The sequence below is a fragment of the Homarus americanus genome, unplaced genomic scaffold, assembly GCF_018991925.1.
Source record: "Homarus americanus isolate GMGI-L3 unplaced genomic scaffold, GMGI_Hamer_2.0 scaffold54679, whole genome shotgun sequence".
NCBI lineage: Eukaryota > Metazoa > Arthropoda > Malacostraca > Decapoda > Nephropidae > Homarus > Homarus americanus.
The window spans coordinates 2468395-2490129 of NW_024722701.1; the positions used below are offsets into that span (position 1 = coordinate 2468395).

Genomic DNA, 21735 nt, shown 5'->3' on the forward strand with positions numbered 1-21735 from the left:
ATCGCCCGTAGGCGATTGACCTGGCCCGATGCCGTTAATCGCCGTAAAGGCGATTTCCGCCACTCATTCTTATGGCCCCTGCCGTTAATCGCCCGTAAGGCGATTGCCGCCACTCATTCTTATGGCTCCCCTGCCGCCGTTAATCGCCGTTAGGCGATTGCCGCCATTCATATGGTCCCCCTGCCGTTAATCGCCGTGGAAGGTGCGCCTCATTCTTATGGCCCCCTGCCGCCGTTAATCGCCGTAAGGCGATTGCGCCCTCTTATAGCCTGCGCCGTTAATCGCCCGTAAGGCGGTTCACCACTCATTCTTATGGCCCCTGCCGCCGTTAATCGCCCGTAGGCGTTGCGCCACTCATTCTTATGGCCCCTGCCGCCGTTATCGCCAGGCGATTGCCGCCACTCATTCTTATGGCCCCTGCCGCCGTTAATCGCCCGTGGGCGATTGCCGCCACTCATTCCTATGGCCCCGTGCCGCCGTTAATAGCCCGTAGGCGATTGCGCCATTCATTCTTATGGCCCCCCCCGCCGTTAATCGCACATAAGGCGATTGCCGCCACCTCATTCTTATGGCCCCCTGCCGCCGTTAATCGCCCGTAAGGCGATTGCCGCCACTCATTCTTGGGCCTCCCTGCGCAAATTATCGCCAGGCGTTGCCGCCCATTATTATGGCCTCCCTACCGCCGTTAATCGCCCGTAAGGCGTTGCACAACTTCATGGCCTCCCTGCACCGCCGTTAATCGCCAAGGCGATTGCCGCCCTCTTATGGCCTCCCTGCCGCCGTTAATCGCCCGTAAGACGTTGCCCACTCATTCTTATGGCCCTCTTCGCCGTTAATCGCCCGTAAGGCGATTGCCGCCACTCATTATGGCCCCCTGCTGCCGTTAATCGCCCGTTAGGCGATTGCCGCCACATGGCCCCCTGCCGCCGTTAATCGCCCGTAAGGCGATTGCCGCCACTCATTCTTATGGCCTGCCGCCGTTAATCGCCCGTAAGGCGATTGCCGCCACTTATTTACTGCCGCCGTTAATCGCCCGTGGCGATTGCCGCCCCTCATTCTTATGCCCCCCTGCCGCCGTTAATCGCCCGTAAGGCGATTGCCTCATTCTTATCCAGAGAGTGGAAAGTATGTCAGAAGATGGTGAGCGGTGGTAGTGTGTGAGAGAAAGTATGTCAGAAGATGAGTGAGCGAGTGAGTGAGTGAGTGAGAGTGTGTGAGTGAGAGAGTGAGTGAGTGAGAGTGAGAGAAAGTAAGTCAGAAGATGAGTGAGTGAGTGAGTGAGTGAGAGTGTGAGTGAGAGAGTGAGAGAGTGAGAGTAAGTAAGTCAGAAGATGAGTGAGCGAGTGAGTGAGTGAGAGTGTGAGTGAGAGAGTGAGAGAGTGAGAGAAAGTAAGTCAGAAGATGAGTGAGCGAGTGAGTGAGACACGCAGTGAGTGAGAATGAGTGAGTGAGTGAGACACGCAGTGAGTGAGAGTGAGTGAGTGAGAAAAGGCTGTGAATGTCTCTACTCCCAAGGCCTTCTCCAACACCCTCATAAAAAATACTAATCCCCCCCTGTTAACTCCCGGTAGAAATCCCCGGTAATTCCCGGTAAAGGCCCGGGTATAATGCCCTCTTTTACCTGTAATCAATACCCATCAACACCTGCACCTGGGCATCCGGGCGTTATGCACTCCAGTTAGCGGGGCATATATTTTCACGTTTTATTTTCCTTGAACATTTTTCGTTGGTTTTGATTTTAGCGAAGGGAGTGAGTGGGTGGAGAGGGATTGGGTGGGTGGAGAGGGCAGTGAGTAGGCGATGAGTGGGCGGAGAGGGTAGTGGGTGGGTGGAGAGGGCAGTGGGTGTGTGGAGAGGGGAGTGGGTAGGTGGAGAGGGCAGTGAGTGGGCGGAGAGGGCAGTGAGTGGGCGGAGAGGGAGGTCAAGCTAGTTTTTCTTACCTGTTGAAGGCCATCACGACCCACAATATAACAGAGAAAAAATTCAGCTTTTTTTTACATTTTGTATTCGAGTGAAGAGAGAGAGAGAGAGAGAGAGAGAGAGAGACAAAATATCGTACTTTACCAATAATGAACAAGAACAAATAATAATTCACAGTCAAGTCTCAAAGAAAAATGTCCGCCATATTAGGTACAGATTCGTAGACCACTAAACCGGACCACTAAACCGGACCACTAAACCGGACCACTAAACCGAACCACTAAACCGGACCACTAAACTGAACCACATAATTTTGAGAGTTAGTGAAGCGATAATCTGAGTCAGTTCAGCGTCTGGTGATTTTGTTGAGTGACCTTGGTTAAATAGCCACACTGTTTGTCACTGTATGGTCTAGATACGTTGTTTGTATACCTGTACTCTCTATGTATGTATGTATGATAGACAGACAGACAGGTAGATTAGATAGGTAGATAATAATAATAATAATAATAATAATAATAATAATAATAATAATAATAATAATAATAATAATAATAATAATAATAATAATAATAATAACTAACAATAATAAGATTTTTTCTCTTTAATTTACTTAGAAATCTCAAGGAGACTATTGAAGCAGAACGCGTATTACACCAGAACCAAAAAGGTGTAATTACAGCGGCAAGAATGTGGTAATTATTGTGGTGTAACGATTACCTGGGTCCTTGATAGAGTTACCTGTGCTTTGGTCTTTGTTATAGGGACAATCGTTACCTGTAATTTGTGTCATGTGAAATTTGATCCACCCTTGTTTTTTCACCTGATGATTAGACACCCTGATTCTCCCTGACCTGACCTGACCTGACTTGAATTGAATTGCAATACACCTTTAAGATCACCTGAAGATTAACTACCCTTAGCCTATTTCACTTACCTGGGGAAGTTAGGTTAAGTTAGCTAAGGTTAGTTTAGGTTAGGTTAAATCAAGTCTAATTTTATTCCATATCAATTTTACTAATAACAACTACACATAATAATATTCGTTGATGTTTCTTTACCTTTTGATAATAGTTAACAAAACGACTATTAGTAATGATTTATACTAAATAACTATAATAATTAATAGTATTTGAGGATATTAATCTCCCTTGCTATTGGTGGTAATTAAAACACTATTGTATGTTGATAATACTCTATTTTTTTATTTAATAATACTTAAGTAAAACACTATTGGAGTATGTCTATTGTACACTGAATGATTGTTGAATATAATACTATTTGACGTTTTAAGAAGCTTTATAACATTGGTAACTAAATTGTGTAATAATAATAAGAATTTAACATCGTGGTAACTAAATTGTGTGATAATAATAAGAATTTAACATCATGGTAACTAAATTGTGTAATAATAATAAGAATTTAACATCGTGGTAACTAAATTGTGTAATAATAATAAGAATTTAACATCATGGTAACTAAATTGTGTAATGATAATAAGAATGGTAACTAAATTGTGTAATTATAACACGGATTTAACATCAAGGTCAGGATATTTTTAACTATGCTCTTGTAATATCTGGCCAATTGTATCCTTGATAAAAAAAACTGATGAAAATATTGGTAATTATCAGTAAACAAGAAGATTTACATACAGACGGACGCAACCTCACAGAAAAACAATAATGAACATAAAAAATTCAATATTTTTCTTAAGTATTGAAATCGCATCACATACCGCCATTTTGTATTTTTTGTTGTGCATTATTATAATTATACAAGCTATATCATACTCGATGTGATTCTTGATAGCTCACACGTCAAGGACTAACTCGAGAATGTCTGTATGTCTGTAACTCAGGTGAGGAAGGTTTACAACAGGTTAATGACTGATTGTGAATGTTGTTATGGCTGCATTGTATTTTGCTTACATGTAAACACTTAACACATTATCTTAGACATTACGAGGTTAATCACTTTTGTGCTTCGTTTATAAGTCTCCTAAAACTACGATGCTTCTTGTATGAGTTTCTATCCCATTTAAATGCCACTGAATGCCTCGTCGTCTTAGTTGTCAGCGTTAATTGGCATCCATCGAGGTATGGGGTAAGCTGGCTGGCCGATGTAAAGGGTACCCTGTGTTATGCCCATAGCTTGGAAGATCTGACTGACCACTATATCCTCGTCTGTGTTTGTGTGTGTCCACGTCTGTAGTGCTGGTGGGATCAGCTGGCCTAGTGGTCGTTGGTAGTGCTGTGTCTGTTGTGGTCGTTGGTAATACTGCGTCTGCTGGGGCTGGGTCACTGGTCGGTGTGTCAGCTGGGGTTGTGGGCATACATGGATCTGCTGAGGTCGGTGCTGGAATTGTGGGATCTGCTGAGGTCGGTGCTGGAATTGTGGGATCTGCTGAGGTCGGGTGGTCTGTTGAGGTGGTTGGTACAGTTGGCTCTGCTGAGGTGGTTGGTACAGTTGGCTCTGCTGAGGTGGCGGTGGCTGTTGGAACGGTGGAATCTGCTGAGGAGGGTCGTGTTGAATCAGTGGGGTCTGCTGAGGATCGTCTTGAGTCAGTGGTGTCTGCTGAGGAGGGGGCTGCTGAGGTGGGGTCTGCTGAGGATCGTCTTGAAACAGTCCTGTCTGCTGAGGAGGGGACTGCTGAGGTGGGGTCTGCTGAGGGTCGTCTTGAAACACTGGTGCCTGCTCAGGAGGTGCTAGGAACGGTGATTTATGATGAGGTGGTAGTGGAGACATTTGCCTTATAGCGTTCAGTATTTGCTCATTCGCCAGAGGGTTGTCACTTCCCAAGACCTTATCGCACTTCGCTGAGTTCTTCTGCAGGCTGGGTCGAACATGACACGCCTGCATGCACTCCTGTAGGGTTGGAAATCTGTTATCATTGCCTAAACACCCGCCGTAGATGAAACAGTCGCAAGATTTCGTTTTGGTGTTGAAGTAGAAAGATGGGAAGTGAGCGCGGCATATTCCCACTTCTGGAGGGTCAAAGCAGAAGTTCGGAACATTTGAGGATATTTCCTGGCCACTCACGATCACAGCCACGGCGGACAAGTACAGGAAAATCATCATCTTCCTCGCCATTTCGTTTAATCCAACGAAAGAACAGATAAAACCCACACCCGAGTATTTAGTTATATGTCTTTAGTGTTAATTCATCAGGTTTATGGATACGGGACAGGAAATCCAGTTCACTTAGAGCACTTTGACGGCGTGAGGACAGGGAGTACTCTGGAGGCAGCTGAGCGCGGAATGCTGGGAATTACTTGCTCTCGGGACAACGTGCTGGTGTTGACTGCTGGCCGCTTGGTGCTTCTCGTCCTTGTAATGTCTGCTTGGATGGGGACCGGTTCTTACCACCCCCGTCCCACCACTGATGCAAGTCTGGGATTCTCGCGTCACGGTACAACATCCTGGATAAAAAAAAAAAAAAGGAACTAAGAATTCGTGACAGAGATGCATTCGGGTTCAACGAAGAGCTAATTATCTGGATATTTTCCAAGTTTGAGTAAAAATTAAGAGAAGGGAATGGACTCGTGTGGTGGTGGTGAAGTGGTGGGGGTCAAGTGGTGGGTGGGTCAAGGGGTCAAGAGAAGTTGCGACTGTTGTTTGAAAATATAATTTACTGAAGATGTAACGAGAGTGACAAGAACACCTGAGGATTCTTAGGATAGGTTAGGTTAAATAGGGTTAGATTAGGTTTACATTAAGTTTAGGTTAAGTAAAGATTCATTAGTGTTAGGAAAGTTAATCGTCAGGTAAATAAGATTAAGGGGCGAATCTTCAGGTAAACCAAACGATAATAATACTACTACTACTACTACTACTACTACTACTACTACTACTACTACTACTACTACTACTACTACTACTACTACTACTACTACTACTACTACTACTACGACGCCACCATTTTATTACCTTAATATTAAATATCCTAATACATAAGTAGCTATCCTATCTGTGTTAAATTAGTTGAGCCGCAGATCTATGCGGCATTCAGTGACTGTTGCCTCATAGTCAATATCTGCAGCAGTTGTCGGAGTTGGGGCAGAAGCTCTCGTTCCCCTGAGGCAGAGCAAAGCCGACCTAAGGAGAGAGAAGGACAGTCGACATCTCATCCAGGCTGTAACATAACTTCTGGGCTGCTGCTTCTGTTCGGAGATCACCTCCGAGAGTCTGGCGTAGAAACATCTTGCACTTGGTCCCATCCCACCAGAGGTTGTGAACACTACTACTACTACTACTACTACTACTACTACTACTACTACTACTACTACTACTACTACTACTACTACTACTACTTTTTTTTACGTGGCCTCCAACCTACCCCAATAGCCACACCTACGCCGCCATTTTATTACCTTCAAATTAAATATCCACTACTCCTCCTCCTCCTCCTCCTACTACTACTACTACTACTACTACTAATAATAATAATAATAATAATAATAATAATAATAATAATAATAATAATAATGTTACAATATAAACACGTCCTGTACATCCACGTCCCACGGACACGTACTTACCTGGGTACGGAAACAGCTGACATGATAACAATAGGAAAACACAGTCCAAGCTAATCCAGTAAAGGTGTTGTCTTGAGTGTGATGTAGGTAGGTAGGTAGGTAGGTAGGTAGGTAGGAAGGTAGGTAGGAAGGTAGGTGGAGTGGAGTGGGAGGTGGGTGGTGGGTGGGTGGAGTGGGAAGGTAGGTGGGTGGAGTGGTGGTGGGTGGGTGGTGTGTGGTGGAGTGGAGTGGTGGAGGGAGTGGGGGGTGGGTGGGTGGGTGGGTGGGTGGGAGTGGAGTGGGGGTGGGTGGGTGGGTGGGTGGGTGGAGTGGGTGGGTGGGTGGGTGGGTGGGAATGTTTGGGGTGGGTGGGTGGGTGGGTGGGGGTGGAGAGGGTGGGTGGGTGGGAAGGTGGGGGAGGTAGGTAGGTGGGAAGGAAGGAGGTATGTATGTTTGTATGTCGTCAAAGGTAACTATCACATACATAATTGATATAAATACCACAAGGTCATCGAAAAAAGAAGGTGCCTGGGTTGAGATATAATGGGCATTTAAAACCTGGGTATTATTTTACGATCATTCTCATATTATTCAGCACCATAACCCCATTGACCCACGTACCTTGGGTCAGGTCAAAGGTCGAAATTAACTCCTATTTTAATCCTTTTTCTTTCTATTTTTTTCCTTTCGTTTCCTAACATCACTTTATACCTAAATCTTGCAATATTTCCTAGCAACACTTTATGATTAACCTTGCAACACTCCATAAACAACCCTGCAACACCATAAACAACCTTGCAACACCATAAACAACCTTGCAACACCGTAAACAATCTTGCAACACTTCATAAACCGTAACGAAGTCTGTGTGTGTACTCTAACCTTGTAATGTCATAAGGCTTTTTTTTTTTTAGTAAACACATATGCTGTACGTATGTATATATGTATGTATGTATGTATGTATGTATATATGTATGTATGTATATATGTATGTATGTATATATGTATGTATGTATATATGTATGTATGTTCACCCCTGTCAAGACCATCTCCCTCAGTAACACCAAGATCCTGCTCCATCTGAAAGTTACCTGACCTACTCTTCACTCCAACTGTTAACATGAAGGCTATCCACTTATTCTCACTTATATAGAGCAGATTATAAGCTCAGTAACACGCATATTAACTCCTGATATTTTATAATGCCAGCACTATTAACGGGGCACTATTTTATGTGGTTGAGCATACGGATTTGAGTTTACCTGAAGATTTGACCTTCCTCGGATTATTTCATCTGAAGATTAAATGCCCAAATGATGTGTGTGTGTGTTTGAGGGGGTAGCGTAGGTTAGAGTGTGTTAGGTTATGTTATTTAAGGTTAGGTTAGGGTAGGTCAGATTGGTAATTGGTTGGGTGAGATTAGGTTAAGTTAAGTTAAGTTAGGGTGGTCAATCTTGAGATGAAATAATCTTGGCAAATCTTCAGGTGACATTTTAACTGTCGTGTTTATAAACCTTAAGATCTCGTTCTGTTTCACTGCTTCCCGAGTCTGTGGATCACCGCCTTACACCTGACACCAACATTCCATGCCAAGGTAGACATGATTTTGTACAACTCGCCCTCCAAAAAAGTCTCTTTACCGCAGGATTCGATAGATTCCAAAATGAACACTGTGACTCCTGTTGTCTCGGTATTGTCAAAATCCTTCATCCGTTGTGTCATATTATCTCACATGAAACAATATAGATAGTTTTTTGAGGAAAGGGAGTGTACGTGTGTTAATAAGACCAAGGATATTGTTATTGCTGGCAGGTTTAATGAAGGTGTTATGGAGAATTAAAAAAAAAAAATCCCACAGGTGTTACGGTGATCTTGTATGCCAAAGAGATGGTATGAGTTTGTGGTGGTGGTGGTAGTGAATGTAAAAAGGTAATTTGTGATCTGTGTTGTAGGTAGTTGTTGTGTTTATGGCGTCATTAGAGGAATGTGTAAGGCTGTAAGGAATGGTAAATAGATCAAAATATATTTAGTAATAAGAGCGAAGGAACAAGAACTGAGCCTTAAGGTACTCCAGCGTTAATGGGAAAGTTCAGTATGTCGACCGTCCACACCTGGGCACTAATACCTTACTCTTTACCATTGTTTGTGAACCTCCACTGTCTAGGTGTACATTGCTTGCATACCTTCACGGTCTATGCACATTGTGTATCAGCATTGTCTTCTCACATGCTCCACTGTATACCAGATCTTGTTCAGAGGCTTAAAGATGAAAATTATTATTATTATTATTATTATTTAGTAGTAGTAGTAGTAGTAGTAGTAGTAGTAGTAGTAGTAGTAGGTGGCTCTTCCTATGACGGCGATCACGCCATGGTGTGCAAGAAAGGGGGCTTCATATGCATGAGGCATGACGAAGTAAGGGACCTTACAGCAAATATGTTGAAGGAAATCTGCCGGGATGTCATGGTAGAACCGACCCTCCTTCCATTGGATGGTGAGATCTTCCAACATAGGACTTCAAACACATCTAACGAAGCCCGTGTTGACGTCAGTGCTCGAGGATTCTGGACGCGAGGACAGCGAGCTTTCTTCGACATCAGGATTTTTGATCCCATGGCCGCATGTCACCGTAACTTAGCTCTCGATGCTGCACATAGGAGGAACGAGAACGACAAGATAAGGGCATATGGGGAGAGAATCCAAAACGTTGATCAAGGCAGCTTCACTTCTGTAGTGTTCACAACCTCTGGTGGATGGGACCAAGTGCAAGATGTTTCTACGCCAGACTCGCGGAGGTGATCTCCGAACAGAAGCAGCAGCCCAGAAGTTATGTTAAAGCCTGGATGAGATGTTGACTGTCCTTCTCTCTCCTTCGGTCGGCTTTGCTCTGCCTCAGGGGAACGAGAGCTTCTGCCCCAACTCCGACAACTGCTGCAGATATCGACTATGAGGCTACAGTCACTGAATGCCGCATAGATCTGCGGCTCAACTAATTTAACACAGATAGGATAGCTACTTATGTATTAGGATATTTAATATTAAGGTAAATAAATGGTGGCGAAGGTGTGGCTATTGGGGGAGGCTGGAGGCCACGTAAAAAAAAAGTAGTAGTAGTAGTAGTAGTAGCAGTAGTAGTAGCAGTAGTAGTAGTAGCAGCAGAAATAAAAGTTTTACAATTATAGTCAGGGTTATAAAAGTGCGAATGTATGAAACATTTTATTAGTAATAATTATTACAGACGTAAATAATAACTTATAATGATATATACAACCAACACAGTACTTATAGTTTGATAGTGTTCCAAGAGTTGTGATATAAATAAAAGTTGTTGGTAGGTTGTGAGGCAGGGTGTTATGTTACCAGGCTGCTGCTACACTTATAACATTATTATGTGTGAGGAAGGTGAGTGATGTATGTTGGTAGTGTTGCCAGTATATGAAACAATGTAACATTGGTAGCTTAACAGTGACAAGTTGACTCTAATATCTGGCAACACTTACCCTGTCAATATGGTAACAATGGAATGGTGCAGTAAATAAATTATACAAATTTAACACTGGACTTGTTACATGGTAAACATTGTGTTACATTAAGAGGATCAGCTGATACGATGTAAACATCCTGACAATGTTGAGTCTTTATCGCTGATGTTCCTTCCAACACCATGATCTAAATTAACACAAAATGTTTCAGTTACAATTAATGTGAAGTTAACAAAACAATTGGTTCTCAGAACACGTGTAACTGTCAAGGTGTTTCTGTTTCAACTTCTGGTGACGGACAGAAGTTCCCTAAAACGTCAACAATAAACTGAACATTGTGGACCCCTAGTTAGTCCTCTTATACATCCATTACTACTGATATTTTCTGTACAGTGTTGAGTGTGTCGGTGTGGCAGGAAGACTTCAAGCCGTAGCCAGTGTAAGGAAGGCTGTTGTCTGTTGGCCAGCGTCTGCTCACGGGAGGAAGCCGGGGATAGAGACTGGCTTGCCCACGTACAGTGACCCAACGCTGCCCCTCGGTGTTCCTAATATATGGGTGATTAACATACGTCTTGCCACTGCCCCTGTACTTCCCACTGCCCCTGTACTTCCCACTGCCCCTGTACTTCCCACTACCCCTGTACTTCCCACTACCCCTGTACTTCCCACTGCCCCTGTACTCCCACTACCCCTGTACTTCCCACTGCCCCTGTGCTTCCACTACCCCTGTACTTCCCACTGCCCCTGTACCTCCCACTGCCCGTCTTCCCACTACCCCTGTACTTCCCACTCACCCTGTACTCCCACCCCCTGTACTTCCCACCACCCCTGTACTCCCACTGCCCTGTGCTCCCACTGCCCCTGTGCTTCCCACCACCCCCTGCGCTCCACTACCCTGTGCTTCCCACTGCCCCTGTACTCCCACACCCCTGTACTTCCCACTGCCCTGTACTTCCCACTGCCCCTGTACTTCCCACTGCCCCTGCTTCCCACTACCCCTGTGCTTCCCACTACCCCATTCCACTACCCCTGTGCTTCCCACTACCCTGTGCTTCCCACTGCCCCTGTACTTCCCACTACCCCTGTATTCCACTGCCCTGTACTCCCACTGCCCCTGTGCTTCTGCACTCCCACTGCCCCTGTACTTCCCACTGCCCCTGTGCTCCCACTGCCCTGTGCTTCACCACCCCTGTACTCACCACCCCTGTACTTACTGCCCCTGTACTCCCACTGCCCTGTACCTCCCACTGCCCCTGTACTCTCCCACTGCCCTGTACTTCCACTGCCCTGTGCTTCCACTACCCCTGTCCTTGCCCCTGTACTCCCACTACCCCTGCACTCCCACTGCCCCTGTACTCCCACTGCCCTGTGCTCCCCTGCCTGCCTCCCACTCACCCCTGTACTCCCACTGCCCTGTACTTCCCACTGCCCCTGTACTCCCACCCCCTCTGCACTCCCACTGCCCCTGCATTCTCACCACCCCTGTACTCCCACTGCCCTGTGCTCCCACTGCCCTGTGCTTCCCATCACCCCTGTGCTCCCACTGCCCTGCCACTGCCCTGTGTCTCCCACTCACCCCTGTGCTCCCACTCACCCCTGTACTCCCACTACCCTGTACTCCCACTGCCCTGCACTTCCCACTCACCCCTGCACTTCCCACTACCCCTGTGCTTCCCACTACCTGTACTCCCACTGCCCCTGCACTCCCACTACCCCTGTACTCCCACTGCCCCTGTACTCCACTGCCCCTGTACTCCCACTGCCCCTGCACTCTCCACTGCCCTGTACTTCCCACTGCCCCCCACTCCCACTGCCCCTGCGCTCCCACTACCCTGTGCTCCACCACCCCTGACTCCCACTACCCTGTGCTTCCCACTGCCCCTGTACTCCCACTACCCCTGTGCTTCCCACTGCCCCTACTTCCCCCGCCCCTGTGCTCCCACTACCCCTGTACTTCCCACTGCCCTGTACTTCCCACTACCCCTGTACTTCCCACTGCCCTGTACTCCCCCACTCCCCTGTACTTCCACTACCCCTGTATTCCACTGCCCTGCTTCTCCCACTGCCCCTGTACTTCCCACTGCCCCTGTACTTCCCACTACCCCTGTACTTCCCACTGTCTTCTTTTCCTCGTTCGTCCGGCCAGATGTCTGCACCACTGCTGCCAACTGTGGTGTTTCCTGAGTCGGCTGTTGTGTTTCATGAGTCAGCTGTTGTGTTTCCTGAGTCGGCTGTTGTGTTTCGTGAGTCGGCTGTTGTGACTTTTTGTTTCCTGAGTCAGCTGTTGTGGTTGTGGTGTTTCCTGAGTCTGGCTGTTGTGGTTGTTGTGTTTCCTGTGTCAGCTGTTGTGGCTGTTGTGTTTCTGAGTCAGTTGTGGTGTTCCTGTGTCAGCTGTTGTGGTTGTTGTGTTTCATGAGTCAGTTGTTGTGGTTGTTGTGTTTCTGAGTCAGTTGTGGTGTTTCCTGAGTCAGCTGTTGGCTCCTGTGTTTCCTGAGTCAGTAGTTGTGTTTCTTGAATCGGTTGTTGTGGCTCCTGTGTTTCCTGAGTCAGTTGTTGTGTTTCCTGAATTAGTTGTTGTGGCTCTTGTGTTTCCTGGGTCAGTTGTTGTGGCTCTTGTGTTTCCTGAATCGGTTGTTGTGGCTCTTGTGTTTCCTGAATCGGTTGTTGTGGCTCTTGTGTTTATGGTCAGTTGTTGTGCTGGAGTCAGTTGTTGTGGCTCTTGTGTTTCCTGAATCGGTTGTTGTGGCACATGTGTTTCCTGAGTCAGTTGTTGTGGCTCTTGTGTTTCCTGAGTCAGTTGTTGTTGCTCTTGTGTTTCCTGATCGTTTGTTGTGTCTCTTGTGTTTCCTGAGTCAGTTGTTGTGTGTGTTTCCTTGAGTCAGTTGTTGTGGCTCTTGTGTTTCATGAGTCAGTTGTTTGTGTGGCTCTTGTGTTTCCTGAGTCAGTTGTTGTGGCTCTTGTGTTTCATGAGTCAGTTGTTGTGGCTCTTGTGTTTCCTGAATCGGTTGTGGCTCTTGTGTTTCCTGTCGTTGTTGTGGCTCTTGTGTTTCCTGAATCGGTTGTTGTGGCTCTTGTGTTTCCTGAATCGTTGTTGTGGCTCTTGTGTTTCTCAGGAGTTTCAGTTGTTGTTGTGGCTCTTGTGTTTCCTGAGTCAGTTGTTGTGGCTCTTGTGTTTCTGAATCGTTGTTGTGGCTCTTGTGTTTCTCTGAATCCCTTCAGTTGTGTGTTTCCTGAGCTCTTGTGTGTCCTGAGTCAGTTGTTGTGGCTCTTGTGTGAGTCAGTTGTTGTGTGTGTTTCTGAGTCAGTTGTTGTGGCTCTTGTGTGTTTCCTGAGTCAGTTGTTGTGGCTCTTGTGTTTCATGAGTCAGTTGTTGTGGCTCTTGTGTTTCCTGAATCGGTTGTTGTGGCTCTTGTGTTTCCTGAGTCAGTTGTTGTGGCTCTTGTGTTTCCTGAATCGGTTGTTGTGGTTTGTGTTTCTGAATCGGTTGTTGTGGCTCTTGTGTTTCTGGAGTCAGTTGTGGTTGTGGCTCTTGTGTTTCCTGAATCGGTTGTTGTGGCTCTTGTGTTTCCTGGAATCTTGTGTTTCTGATGTTGTGGCTCTTGTGTTTCCTGAATCGTTTGTTGTGGCTCTTGTGTTTCCTGGAGTCAGTTGTTGTGGCTCTTGTGTTTCCTCTGTTGTGCTCTTGTGTTCCTGAGTCAGTTGTTGTGTGTTTCCTGAGTCAGTTGTTGTGGCTCTTTTGTGTTTCCTGGAGTCAGTTGTTTGTGGTCTCTTGTGTTTCTGAGTCAGTTGTTGTGGCTCTTGTGTTTCCTGAGTCAGTTGTTGTGGCTCTTGTGTTTCTGGAGTCAGTTGTTGTGTCTTGTGTTTCCTGAATCGTTTGTTGTGTGTCTTGTGTTTCCTGAGTCAGTTGTTGTGGCTCTTGTGTTTCTGAGTCAGTTGTTGTGGCTCTTGTGTTTCCTGAATCGTTTGTTGTGGCTCTTGTGCTCAGTTGTTGTAGCTCTTGTGTTTCCTGAGTCATGTTGTGGCTCTTGTGTTTCCTGAGTCAGTTGTTGTGGTTCTTGTGTTTCCTGAGTCAGTTGTTGTGGCTCTTGTGTTTCCTGAGTCAGTTGTTGTGTTCTTGTGTTTTCTTGTGTTTGTTGTGGTCTTGTGTTTCCTGGAGTCAGTTGTTGTGGCTCTTGTGTTTCCTGAGTCAGTTCCTGTCTGTTGTTGTGTTTCCTGAATCTGTGTGTTTCCTGGAGTCAGTTGTTGTGGCTCTTGTGTTTCCTGAGTCAGTTGTTGTGGTTTTGTTTCCTGAGTCAGTTGTTGTGGCTCTTGTGTTTCTGGAGTCAGTTGTGAGTCAGTTGTTGTGCTCTTGTGTTTCCTGAGTCAGTTGTTGTGGCTCTTGTGTTTCCTGAGTCAGTTGTTGTGGCTCTTGTGTTTCCTGAGTCAGTTGTTGTGGCTCTTGTGTTTCCTGAGTCAGTTGTTGTGGCTCTTGTGTTTCCTGAATCATTTGCTGTGTCTCAGGCAACAAGGTGACATTAACCAACGGTTCTCTGTTCACTAGTGGGTTTTGACTTCCATGGATTTTGTCACAACTTTCGGTATTGTGCTGTTGGCTGGGTTGACCACCACAAGTAGTGAGGCATTCTTCCAGCGTGGAGAACTTGTTGTCGTTACCGCCACACCCACCGTACACGAAACAGTCACAGGTTTGTGTCTCACTGTTGAAGTAGAAGTGAGGGAAGTGGGCACGGCAGAGTCCCGTTACTGGAGGATCGAAACAGAGGTTAGGAACCTGCTGAGTTTCTTGCTGAGGCTCTGTCATCTGTTGAGATTCCTTGGGAAGCTCTGTCGCCTGCTGAGATTGTTGTTCAGGCTTTGTCATCTGCTGAGTTTCCTGCGGAGGCTCTGTCGTCTGCTGAGTTTCCTGCTGAGGTTCTGTCATCTGCTGAGATTCTTGCTTGGGCTCTGTCGTCTGCTGAGTTTCATTGGGAAGTTCTGTCGTCTGCTGAGTTTCCTGCTGAAGCTCTGTCATCTGCTGAGATTCTTGCTTGGCCTCTGACATCTGCTGAGTTTCCTGCTGAAGCACTGTCGTCTGCTGAGTTTCCTTGGGAAGCTCTGTCATCTGTTGAGTTTCCTTGGAAAGCTCTGTCGTCTGCTGAGATTCTTGCTCGGACTCTGACATCTGCTGAGTTTCCTGCTGAGGCTCTGTCGTCTGCTGAGTTTCTTGCTGAGGCTCTGACATCTGCTGAGTATCCTGCTGAGGCTCTGTCGTCTGCTGAGTTTCCTTGGGAAGCTCTGTCGTCTGCTGAGTTTCCTGCTGAGGCTCTGTCGTCCGCTGAGTTTCCTTGGGGAGTTCTGTCGTCTGCTGAGATTCTTGTTTGTGCTCTGATGTCAGCTGAGTTTCCTGCTTAGGCTCTGATTTCTGCTGAGATTTCTGCTGGGGCTCTAAGGTCTGTAGAATCTGTGAGCCGCTTTGGTCCACCACTTCCCTCTTCGCCAGCGGGTTGGATTCACCAAGGAGGTTAGTACAACTGGCCGTGTTCTTCTGGTGGCTGGTAGCGACACCACACGACTCCATACACCGCCGTAGGTTATGGAAATTGTTGTTACCTCCACACCCTCCGTAGACGAAACAGTCACAGGCTTTGGTCTTAGGGTTGTAATAGAAGGAAGGGATGATTGCCCGGCACGGCCCTGGATCTGTGTGCTCGAGACAGAAGTTAGGTGTCTGTCGGATTTCTAACTGGCTGTGTGTGCCATGCTGAATCTGTGGTCCAAACTGGGTCGGCCTTCGTCTCTCTGCTAGGGGGTTTGATGTCTTCAGGATCTTGTCACAATTGATCGTGTTTTTCTGCTGGCTGGGTACAACACTACAAGTATCCATACACTGCTCTAAGGTGTGGAATCTGTTGGCGTTGCCTTCACACCCACCGTAGACGAAACAATCGCAGCTTTTTGAACTTGGGTTGTAGTAGTAGGAAGGAATGAAGGCCAAGCAGGGTCCTGGATCCTGATTTTCTAAGCAGAGGGTAGGAAACACTCCGGCTATTGCATGACCATTCACTACCACAACCATGGTGGCCAAGGTGAACAAAATATATCTCTTGGTCTCCATTTCTCCCATAAGTTTAATTTCAACGAAAATAGAAATAAAGTCACACTCTGTTTTTTCTATATCTCCATCTTTACCAACAGTACTTCATCAGCATTAGGAAGCTTGTAGAGTAAGCGTTGGGTATTACCTAGCAGCACTTCACCTCTTATTGTATAGAAGCGATTCACTTTGAGGCAGCGAGTTACTACAGATTCAGTTAATTAATAGTTCACGAGACGACGCCCGAATGTTGACTGAGAGGTGGAGGGCGGCGCTGTGGTATATATACTGAAAATGTCGGGTTAGGTCAAGATCACTCGTACCTACTTCTACCCGTGACACAAAACAGGATTTCAGACGTCACATCACAACTTGTTCATTGATAAAAAAAATAAATAAAAACCCTGGTTGTGATATTTTAAGCTGCATTCAAATGACTCTTGCTGTGAAACCATTGAGTTCAGGGAGGACACGATCACTGCTCTCATTGGAGGTATATGTGAACAAGTCCACCAACCTTGAACCCGAGACAAAAGTGTTTTGATGTGTTGGTGGAGGAGGCGCGGGCTATACGTTCCTTATTACCTCTTGGCCTCTTAATAATAAATCCTCAACTTTTTATTACCTCTTGGCCTCTTAATAATAAATCCCCAACTTGTTATTACCTCTTGGGCTCTGAATAATAAATCCCCAACTTGTTATTACCTCTTGGGCTCTTAATAATAAATCCCCAACTTGTTATTACCTCTTGGGCTCTTAATAATAAATCCCCAACTTGTTATTACCTCTTGGGCTCTTAATAATAAATCCCCTTGCCTCTTGGGCTCTTTATAATAAATCCCCAACTTATTACCTCTTGGGCTCTTAATAATAAATCCCCAACATTATTACCTCTTGGGCTCTTTATAATAAATCCCCAACTTGTTATTACCTCTTGGGCTCTTTATAATAAATCTAACATTATTACCTCTTGGGCTCTTTATAATAAATCTAACTTGTTATTACCTCTTGGGCTCTTATATAAATCCCCAACTTGTTATTACACCTCTTGGGCTCTTTATAATAAATCCCCAACTTGTTATTACCTCTTGGCCTCTTTATAATAAATACAACATTGTTACCTCTTGGGCTCTTATAATAAATCCCCAACTTGTTATTACACTCTTGGCCTCTTTATAATAAATCCCCAACTTGTTATTACCTCTTGGGCTCTTAATAATAAATCCCCAACTTGTTATTACCTCTTGGGCTCTTTATAATAAATCCCCAACTTGTTATTACCTCTTGGCCTCTTTATAATAAATCCCCAACTTGTTATTACCTCTTGGGCTCTTTATAATAAATCCCCAACTTGTTATTACCTCTTGGCCTCTTTATAATAAATCCTCAACTTGTTATTATCTCTTGGGCTCTTAATAATAAATCCCCAACTTGTTATTACCTCTTGGGCTCTTTATAATAAATCCCCAACTTGTTATTACCTCTTGGGCTCTTAATAATAAATCCCCAACTTGTTATTACCTCTTGGGCTCTTTATAATAAATCCCCAACTTGTTATTACCTCTTGGGCTCTTAATAATAAATCCTCAACTTGTTATTACCTGGAGTTAATGAGCTTCGTCCTCACCCCAAGATCCGTGTCACGTGAGTCATCTTCGGGTGGACATCAATAACCTGGAAACTATTTACAGGATTTCTTATGATTCTGCCGGGACGATAAAGATGGTGTTTTGACTCGTACGAATTCCATGAACTTTCTGTATCCACCACCATCAGTAACCTAACCTGTCCTGACCTAACCTGACCTAACCTGACCTAACCTAACTTAACTCTACCTAGGCCAGGTTAGATGAAGGTGTTTAATCATCAGTTGAAATATGCTGGGGTGGCTAATCTTCAGGTGATTTCTTTTAATTTTAGGAGTCTATAATTATCTGGAACTGAACAACTTGTGAACGGAGAAAGTTATAACCTTCATATTTCTCAAGAATATTATCCATGACAACTCCAGCAGCCATTAACCTTCTGGAGTAACTAGATTAAAGGTCAAAGGTCAAGGTCACAGGTAACAGTATAAGTCATAGATGTTAACCCCCAAAAAAAAAAAAAAATAGTCACCGTTAAAACTACTATTATTGAGGTTTTTTTTAAATATATATGAGGTCAAAGTTCAAGGTTAGGTTAGGAGCGAGTTGCAACTTACTTAAAATTTCGTTCTTTTATTAATATTATTATTATTATTATTATTATTATTATTATTATTATAATTATTATTATTATTATTATTATTATTATTTTTTTTTTTTTTTTTTTTCTTCAGATCATGACCACACACACACACACACACACACACACATACACGACATCTTTATCCAAATACATCGTACACCTGACACACACACTACACACCTTAAATAGACAATAACACCTGAAATAGACAATACACACCTGAATTAGACACCACACACCTGAAATAGACACCACACACCTGACACACCACACACCTGACACACACACACCACACACCAGAAATAGACAAAACACACCTGAAACACACACCACACACCTGACGCACACACACACCTGACTGGGTAGGTGACTTTTATACCAGCTCCATGACGTCAGCAAGTGTTGAAGAAATATGACTTAACAGACGAAGGATTATGACCAACCCGACCAAGACAACAGGGGGTCGTAGTGTTCATTCTGAAATTCATCCTTCATCCCAAGTACAGGTAATACTTGAGGTAATCATTTGCTCATATTTCATCACGAATACAAAAAACAAACTTCACTGATTCTCTCAATAATAATACTCAGGGATACAGAAATGCAGTTAAGTGTTTATTTTGTGTTTTTTTATAATAATTGGTTACAGTAAATAACAACAATGAACACAGTAACTCTTGGCATTATATTGTTCCAAAAGTTGTGATATAAGGAGTTGGGAGGTTGTGAGGGCGGGATGTTGTATTTTATGATTCAGTAACATTGTGGACCCCTAGTTGGTTCTCTTATACATCCATTACTACTGATATTTTCTGTACAGTGTTGAGTGTGTCGGTGTGGCAGGAAGACTTCAAGCCGTAGCCAGTGTAAGGAAGGCTGTTGTCTGTTGGCCAGCGTCTGCTCACGGGAGGAAGCCGGGGATAGAGACTGGCTTGCCCACGTAGATTGATCCAGCACGGATTACTGAGGAACCAAACTTTTGGCTCGTTACCCCGTGGCTCCCTGTTGACTCCTCTTCCTTGTTTTCCCTTCCCAGCGTTTGTGTCGCGACTGCCGACTGTTGCGTCTCCTCCTCAGTTGGTTGTTGGGGTTGTTGAGTTTCTCTCTGAGACAACAACGTGATATCAGCGAGTGGGTTTTGACTTCCAAGGATTCTGTAACAACTTTCGGTATTGTGCTGTTGGCTGGGTTGACCACCACAAGTAGTGAGGCATTCTTCCAGCGTGGAGAAGCGTCGGAGAACTTGTGTGTCGTTTACCGCCTGAGTCTGACCCACTCTTGTGCTCTACTTATTTGTGGCTCTTGTGTTTCCTGAGTCAGTTGTTGTGGCTCTTGTGTTTCCTGAGTCAGTTGTTGTGGCTCTTGTGTTTCCTGAGTCAGTTGTTGTGGCTCTTGTGTTTCCTGAGTCAGTTGTTGTGGCTCTTGTGTTTCCTGAGTCAGTTGTTGTGGCTCTTGTGTTTCCTGAATCATTTGCTGTGTCTCAGGCAACAAGGTGACATTAACCAACGGTTCTCTGTTCACTAGTGGGTTTTGACTTCCATGGATTTTGTCACAACTTTCGGTATTGTGCTGTTGGCTGGGTTGACCACCACAAGTAGTGAGGCATTCTTCCAGCGTGGAGAACTTGTTGTCGTTACCGCCACACCCACCGTACACGAAACAGTCACAGGTTTGTGTCTCACTGTTGAAGTAGAAGTGAGGGAAGTGGGCACGGCAGAGTCCCGTTACTGGAGGATCGAAACAGAGGTTAGGAACCTGCTGAGTTTCTTGCTGAGGCTCTGTCATCTGTTGAGATTCCTTGGGAAGCTCTGTCGCCTGCTGAGATTGTTGTTCAGGCTTTGTCATCTGCTGAGTTTCCTGCGGAGGCTCTGTCGTCTGCTGAGTTTCCTGCTGAGGTTCTGTCATCTGCTGAGATTCTTGCTTGGGCTCTGTCGTCTGCTGAGTTTCATTGGGAAGTTCTGTCGTCTGCTGAGTTTCCTGCTGAAGCTCTGTCATCTGCTGAGATTCTTGCTTGGCCTCTGACATCTGCTGAGTTTCCTGCTGAAGCACTGTCGTCTGCTGAGTTTCCTTGGGAAGCTCTGTCATCTGTTGAGTTTCCTTGGAAAGCTCTGTCGTCTGCTGAGATTCTTGCTCGGACTCTGACATCTGCTGAGTTTCCTGCTGAGGCTCTGTCGTCTGCTGAGTTTCTTGCTGAGGCTCTGACATCTGCTGAGTATCCTGCTGAGGCTCTGTCGTCTGCTGAGTTTCCTTGGGAAGCTCTGTCGTCTGCTGAGTTTCCTGCTGAGGCTCTGTCGTCCGCTGAGTTTCCTTGGGGAGTTCTGTCGTCTGCTGAGATTCTTGTTTGTGCTCTGATGTCAGCTGAGTTTCCTGCTTAGGCTTTGATTTCTGCTGAGATTTCTGCTGGGGCTCTAAGGTCTGTAGAATCTGTGAGCCGCTTTGGTCCACCACTTCCCTCTTCGCCAGCGGGTTGGATTCACCAAGGAGGTTAGTACAACTGGCCGTGTTCTTCTGGTGGCTGGTAGCGACACCACACGACTCCATACACCGCCGTAGGTTATGGAAATTGTTGCCGTTACCTCCACACCCTCCGTAGACGAAACAGTCACAGGCTTTGGTCTTAGGGTTGTAATAGAAGGAAGGGATGATTGCCCGGCACGGCCCTGGATCTGTGTGCTCGAGACAGAAGTTAGGTGTCTGTCGGATTTCTAACTGGCTGTGTGTGCCATGCTGAATCTGTGGTCCAAACTGGGTCGGCCTTCGTCTCTCTGCTAGGGGGTTTGATGTCTTCAGGATCTTGTCACAATTGATCGTGTTTTTCTGCTGGCTGGGTACAACACTACAAGTATCCATACACTGCTCTAAGGTGTGGAATCTGTTGGCGTTGCCTTCACACCCACCGTAGACGAAACAATCGCAGCTTTTTGAACTTGGGTTGTAGTAGTAGGAAGGAATGAAGGCCAAGCAGGGTCCTGGATCCTGATTTTCTAAGCAGAGGGTAGGAAACACTCCGGCTATTGCATGACCATTCACTACCACAACCATGGTGGCCAAGGTGAACAAAATATATCTCTTGGTCTCCATTTCTCCCATAAGTTTAATTTCAACGAAAATAGAAATAAAGTCACACTCTGTTTTTTCTATATCTCCATCTTTACCAACAGTACTTCATCAGCATTAGGAAGCTTGTAGAGTAAGCGTTGGGTATTACCTAGCAGCACTTCACCTCTTATTGTATAGAAGCGATTCACTTTGAGGCAGCGAGTTACTACAGATTCAGTTAATTAATAGTTCACGAGACGACGCCCGAATGTTGACTGAGAGGTGGAGGGCGGCGCTGTGGTATATATACTGAAAATGTCGGGTTAGGTCAAGATCACTCGTACCTACTTCTACCCGTGACACAAAACAGGATTTCAGACGTCACATCACAACTTGTTCATTGATAAAAAAAATAAATAAAAACCCTGGTTGTGATATTTTAAGCTGCATTCAAATGACTCTTGCTGTGAAA

The 21735-nt window shown here is 45.3% G+C and overlaps 3 protein-coding genes across 3 annotated transcripts; all 3 read right to left on the reverse strand.

Moving 5' to 3' along the window:
- Positions 1-3818: 3818 nt before the first annotated feature.
- Positions 3819-5278, reverse strand: LOC121863070 (transcription factor SPT20 homolog). Its single transcript, XM_042361566.1, has one exon. The coding sequence runs from the start codon at positions 5011-5013 to the stop codon at positions 3988-3990; it is 1026 nt and encodes a 341-aa protein (XP_042217500.1). The 5' UTR covers positions 5014-5278; the 3' UTR covers positions 3819-3987.
- Positions 5279-11985: 6707 nt separating this feature from the next.
- LOC121863103 (putative mediator of RNA polymerase II transcription subunit 29) lies at positions 11986-13937 on the reverse strand. Its single transcript, XM_042361602.1, has 3 exons — positions 13719-13937; positions 12674-12794; positions 11986-12597 (listed from the first exon to the last, which is right to left on the reverse strand). The coding sequence occupies exons 1-3, from the start codon at positions 13935-13937 to the stop codon at positions 12290-12292; spliced, it is 648 nt and encodes a 215-aa protein (XP_042217536.1). The 3' UTR covers positions 11986-12289.
- Positions 13938-14255: 318 nt separating this feature from the next.
- LOC121863104 (putative mediator of RNA polymerase II transcription subunit 26) lies at positions 14256-21522 on the reverse strand. The gene is made up of 3 exons (XM_042361603.1): positions 19497-21522; positions 19130-19329; positions 14256-16098 (listed from the first exon to the last, which is right to left on the reverse strand). Exons 1-3 carry the CDS (start codon positions 21312-21314, stop codon positions 14256-14258), a joined length of 3861 nt encoding a protein of 1286 aa, XP_042217537.1. The 5' UTR covers positions 21315-21522.
- Positions 21523-21735: the final 213 nt, after the last annotated feature.